Raw genomic sequence first — 6,632 nt, forward strand, 5'->3', positions numbered from 1 at the left:
TTGTTTTGATAAAAATTAATTTCTTGTCTTAAGACCAAACAATTTTTTTTTTACAAAAGGCTTTAATTCATTATTTTTTACATTTGTGTATTTATTGTAGAATAAAAAATTATATATAATATTACATTTATTCAGAATAAAATATAAATGTTTTTGAATCTTGAAATGATTTTTTAATTCAATGTCATTCAGTGCTACTGTTATGGAATCAAAATTTAACAAAGATAATTCGATAATTCGTTATATTAACTACATCTTCTTGTTTTAATATCAAATACAAATTCAATAAATATACATTTTTTTTCAATTCGGTATTATTCAAAAGTAATTCAAAAAATTCTGAGCAAGTCGAAAAGGCAAAATAAGTGTCTAAAAACACATTATCAGTTTTTTCAACAATATCCAATGAAAATCAGAATTTCAAATTTAAAAAAAAACCCAAGAAAAATTAAATACGTTATAGCGTTTCAGAATGTAATATCACAAATATTTCGTTACATTAAATTTGTTGCTTTTAAACAGTTTGTATAAAATTCTGTATTCGAATTCCCTGCATCTTCCAAAATAGGTGGGCCCAATGTGGGAATAGAAAATAAAAGTAATAAATCACGAAAACTCAACAGTACAAAAATGCAGAAGTTCGAAATATTAAAAAGAAAGAAAAATCCCTTAAAATAAAATAGAGCTAAATAAAATTTGTAAAAATGTCTGGGAATCTGAAACAAGTATTTGTTAATAACATATTCTTCAACTTGAAATATTTATAAAGTGTTTAGTAATCAAGGTATTATAGTGATATTTAAAACTGTTCATCGGCACGATACACTTTTTTCTCCTGAAATATGCCACCTTAAAATAGCGTCTTCCTACTTTCTGCAGATACATCCTTCCTCTGTATCAAAAGAACTATGGATATAAATATTTATACTTGAAACTCAAACTATATTCAAGTGAAGCTTTTATGTTGGTAATATTTTTGAAGCAGCATATATACTTGTAAGTTTATAACCAGAGGTATACGTTAGGGAAAGTGTTACTCCGAAACTGGGAAGTTTTGCTTTTGAATACTCTGACAGCAAATTTATGAAAAGAAACCGCATGCATTTTTGAATAAACGTGCAATACACTCTAAACGCATTTCCATAAATTTTCCTTATGTTGCATTGTAAAAAGTAATCCCAATTCTTAAAGAAATGTTCGGAGTTTTAAATAACATGCATTATTTATTGTCTAGATCATCTTTCGAATGTTATTTATATTCTAATATTTGTGAGTGCCTCATCTATTTATTCTTTCTTCGAATTTTGGTAATATTGTTCCTTTTGCCATTATTCTTGCTTTTTTATATGCCCTTTTAAATTGCCATTCATCCTCCAGAGCATAAAAAAAATTTCAGAAGTTTGATTCCTTGTTACCTATCGTAAAATTGGATTGAAGTTATAAAAAAATATTTAAATTCCTTAATTGTTTAATAAAATGAAAAAAAATCATTTGAGGTAATACATTTATTAATATTTACAGTTTTCATAAATAAATTCGATAAAAATCTGAAACTTGTCGAAAAAAATTTGAAGATTCTAAATTATTTTTGAAATTATAAGAAAGTATTTTGAAGAACAGAAACTCTCCGAAATAAATAAACAAACAAAAAAAATATCAGGGAAATATAAGAATAAACATAGTGATAGATATAAAGATACAGATATCAAAAATTGGCTTCACATTTTACGTTTCTTGAACCGAGTAAATTACATTTGGAATATTACTTAACTTTTGAACTTACATTCTTAATTGTTAACATATTTTGTATGATGTTGCTGTTTCAATACTGTCTATATTGGAGGACAGTTTTGAGAAGTGTATGGCTAGTGATTAAATTTTCTTCACTACATGCAATGATTTGATGACTAATTTAATTTTCAATGATTTAACATTCATTACTTCAATATATATCATTAATTCTTATTAAGTTATTTTATTATTTTTTTCTTATTTTTTTCTTATTATTCTTATTTTATTCTTATTATTCTTTTATTCTTATTCACTGAACATAATAGAAAAATATTCGTTTTTTAATTGTATATAGTTTTAAGAAAATAAATAGAATAATTTCATATCATTTCTAGTAAATGAACCACAAAAACTTTAAATCGTAGTTTTATTCATAAATAGGCCAATGTTTACTTTTTAATAAGGTTTAAAAGTTTGTTAAATATATATGCATGCATGCATGCATGTATGCTTGATAACACTTAATGTACATCATTCAAAAAGAATTTAATTGAAGAATGTTGTTTCGCATATTTTGGTGTTATTAGATACATGCGTCATTTCGAAGATATATGAAAAATCTGTTCTGCAACGAATGATATTTATTGATAGATAAATAAATTCGATTCGTTTTTAGATGATATGGAAACACCATATCTGTTTATCTAATTTATTTAGTATGACATAGAAGCCCTGACTGATTTTATGCGTACCATTTCATAAGAGTGCGCTCATGAGAATTCGTGGAATCGGGCTTTGAATCCCTTTAGTTCGAAGACGAAAGTGACACAAGGCGTCGGTTGTTTGAAAAATACGTGAAACTAATAGTTTGATGAAATATCTTACCTGGTGTTATCTTAAAGTTCTATGATTTATGAATTAAGTGATTTTATGTTTTAATATAAAGTAGACTATAAATAATTCTTCTATCTTATATGTTATTGATAATCTATTATTCACAGTAATGTTTCTAAAACATTATACGGGGCTGCAGTGATTTAATGGGAAGATCTTCCTTTGTATCTTTCCAAAGTTTCAGATTTTAAAATTTAATTTGATCAAAATACACTGTAATGCAAACCTAATAGACGTTAAATCTGCATTGGAGTTAAACATCTTCTACATTCCACGTTGAAATCAAAGGTACCAGTTGAAATCCTTTTTAATGTAGCATGGAATTTCAATTTGTATATCCAAGTCATTTAAATTTACATCAATTCGAGCTATTCGTTCTTTTAAACACATCTGATATTTGTAAGAGGAGTCATTAGATGCAAAATGCTGCATAAACCGTTGGCGAACTGAAATGTACTGACAACAATTAGACACTACCCACAAATCTTCCATTCCGAATCATTTTCGACACTTTGCTCAAAATGTTCTTCAGAAATTAGAAGAAATCAGAATCAGAAGAAAAGAGGAATAGGAGACAGCGTGTAGTGCCCCATTGTTATCGATGTACTGAAAGTTACAATTTTTTGGTATTTTGTATCAATAAAGGTTCATCTGATAAAAATCATATGTATATACCGAATCAAAGAGATGGACACTGACACTTTGATGAATATAGATGGCAAAAAGATAGCATCGATGGTGATACGGGGGCCTAAGGTACAATCTCTAGCTCTTGTCCTTAACAAGTAGCAGAGTGCAAACTCGATTTTTCAGATAGAAATTCGTTGCTGAAACATGGAATGGTTTTGCAATTTCACTACGCCATTTGATGGCATGCAGTAACCACGAACAACCGATCTTTGAAGGAGTGCCAGTTCAGATATCGTTGTTTTAGTCATCTGTCCACAGTTTAAAGCAACTCGATCCGCCTCAAAATAACTCTCTTATTGTTTCAAAACGGGATTTTCTAGTTACAAATATTTATTATTTTAAAATTAAAAAGCTTACCTTCATGCCTGTAAAGTAATCATGTTTTTTCTACATTTCAGTTTCCGAGCGAAATCGCTCCAGCTCAAGATCAAGTGCCGGTCTCATTGTGAAAATTGCTGCATTGTTCACAATTCTCGCATTCCTTTGACAAAGTGATGATTTCTGTTGTGCATGAAGACTTTATCCAGAAAGTAAAGAAGCGGATTTCGGCTTTCTGCTTTGCCATTTCTTTGACAGGCTATTTCTGTCGGACCAGCAAACATTCTGAATGCTGTACAGAAAAGATTTTAAAGCTTAAAAAAGTGATATGAATGGATGCTTTTAATGAAAGATAATTGTTCTATTCATTCTGATATGGACCAGATGTTTCTGTTAAAAAGTGGTGCCATAAGCAACTGAAGGAAGAAATGTTTAAAAGTTTTCTACATAAAAGATGCACGTATAATACGGTGATAAATAACTTTTTACGATGAAAGAAATGATTGTTGTCTTATGAGTGATTGCTATAAGTACAGATGGAGATTATTTGGATACAGCAAACCGTTAGGAATACTTTCATAAATTTTGCAATTAGGAATGTCTTTTCAAATATTTTTGCATTCCAGTCAACTGGAGAAAATATAGAAATAATTTCATTTTGAATTTATAAATGTTTCATTTTGATGTATTACATTGAAGATATACTTTCGAAGAAGATTAGCAAGGAAATCCCAGATATAGACACAAATTCAAAGATAAAAAGTTGAAGATATCTGAGGATTATAAAACAGTAATTTTCGAGTTAATTTCTATTACTAATGTACTTTTATTTATGCTATTCTAAAAATTAATTAAAATAGAATTAATTTTTCCTTTTTTATTCTAAAAATATTAATATTTCATGGATTATATTTTGTTATCATCGTAAAGTACTTTTCAAGCTACTGAAAGTTCATAGCTGAACTTTTTAAGCCTATTTATTATTTATATTTTGCATAATTGAAGTTTAATTCATATAACTTACATAACAGAATACCATTTGAGCGTAATTTTCATATTTCGAATTTTTTTCGTCTTTTTTAAAACAATGAAGATTTACTAATTAGTTCAAATAATATAGAAAAATGTCAGTTGCTTTATTTTGAGCCATTTGTATTTTTATATTCGTAACATGTTTTTTTCAGATGCGATAATATACACTACCGTTCGTATGTTTACATAAAAAAATATAAAAGTTCGTGAACAATTGCTAATTCCCTAGCCATTAGATTTAAACATTTAGTTACAAATGGAAAATTGGTTTAAATAATATAATTAATTATATTTTATATTATTTGAGTCATTAGATAGACTTATGAAAAATTACGAAATATAAATTTTTATTCAATTTCCAAATCCTATTACCAATATATATTCAGTAAAATATTCTTTACGAACTAATATTTTTTTAAAAAGAGCAATCAGCTCTTATGCCAGTGAAATTAACTGAATTATCAGATTCTTAATATCCTTGTTTTAGAACATTGCAATGGATGCTTCCAGAAAAGTTATATATTCAACTGTTTCCCTTTCGTCCACACGGCCGCTGATTGGTCAAAAATTATGGAATTCAAAGTCTGAAAACTCTATCTATTTTGATCTAAGAACTTTTTTTTCTGACAGTCTTTAGTGTGATAAGAATATTTTACTAAGTTAGTCTTATAGAACAAGGAAATTATACTAATATTTATGTTCCGTAATTTTTCTATAATTACATTTATTAACTAGAAAAACATTAAACATCTTTAAAGAATCTTCCATCTGAAACTAATTATATATATATTATCTAAGGCTAGGAAATTAGCTTAAGGATTAATTAGAGTGGATATTATATAATTAATCATTTTCGTCTAGGAATGCAAGTTAGCATATATATTTATCAAATTAGTAATACTGACCTTCTATTATTTCAAAAAACGTTCATTTCGTAATAAGTATTATCTACTTTTTATATTAAGCGAATAATTGTATTTTAATCGAACCTAGAACACCGAAAAATATCTTCAATGTCATTTTATTTCACTATTGGAATTCTAAAAATGAAATGCTAATGCGGAACATATATGAATTATGTTAAACCTACATCAATATAATTATATTATTTCAGACTATTTATTGATTATTTTCTTTACAGTTTTTTTGTATAAAAGTTTAGAATTACTTTAAAATTATACTGCTAGAAAACAAACTTTTTCATTGCCTTATTTGGGATTAAGAATCTTTATTTTAGAACGGTACACAGAGAATGATTTCATTAAAGAAATTCTTTTTTTTTTTTTTAATAAAAGGGGCTAATATTGCTTCGATTCGAGTGTAGTCCTAAAACCGCAATGATTTGGAACTCATTAAGGAATGAATGGGGAAATTTTGTATTGAAAATAAAATGTTAATAATTGTCATTAATTTACGAAGTACAGGCAAAGTACCACTCATACGTCTGATACTATAAAATATTAGCAAATATAGCGAATAATAATAATTTTGCGCGCTGTTTTTGTTATGACTACTTGCGTGTTGTATGAAACATTATTACTCTTCAACAAATGTTACTGCACTAATTGTATTGAATTCAATGACACTTTTCGAAATTTAACAGAGTTAGAAAAATTTAATTTCTGTTTTAAGTTCAAACGATGTATAATAAAAACTATTTCAACTTTTAACTCTGTAAAAATGTATATTATCTGCATCAGATAAATTAATGCATGCAATATGTATAATTTGAATTTCTAATAAAATTATTAAAAAAACTGCGTTGATTTATATTTATTTATTTCGAGAGTTTCGGTTTCTCCTTCGCACTTTCAAAATACGAAACTATTCAACAACAAATATTGTTATTTATAGAATAGACAGTGTCATCCAATATAATTAGTGACACTTTTTATCTTTACCTTATTAACAAATTAAATTTTTTATTCACTATGTAATGTTGTTTTTAAATTTTTTTATTGATGAAA

General features: G+C 26.9%; 1 protein-coding gene across 1 annotated transcript in view; it reads left to right on the forward strand.

Moving 5' to 3' along the window:
- The window catches only part of LOC129963995 (synaptogenesis protein syg-2-like), a 314,287-nt gene extending 308,337 nt beyond the window's left edge, over positions 1–5,950 (forward strand). Inside the window, exon 8 of the mRNA XM_056078638.1 lies at positions 3,714–5,950. Within this exon, the coding sequence (XP_055934613.1) occupies positions 3,714–3,802 (89 nt within the window). The 3' untranslated portion in view covers positions 3,803–5,950. The remainder of the gene's footprint in view (positions 1–3,713) is intronic.
- Positions 5,951–6,632: the final 682 nt, after the last annotated feature.

This window comes from Argiope bruennichi, chromosome 3, assembly GCF_947563725.1.
Source record: "Argiope bruennichi chromosome 3, qqArgBrue1.1, whole genome shotgun sequence".
Taxonomy (NCBI): Eukaryota; Metazoa; Arthropoda; class Arachnida; order Araneae; family Araneidae; genus Argiope; species Argiope bruennichi.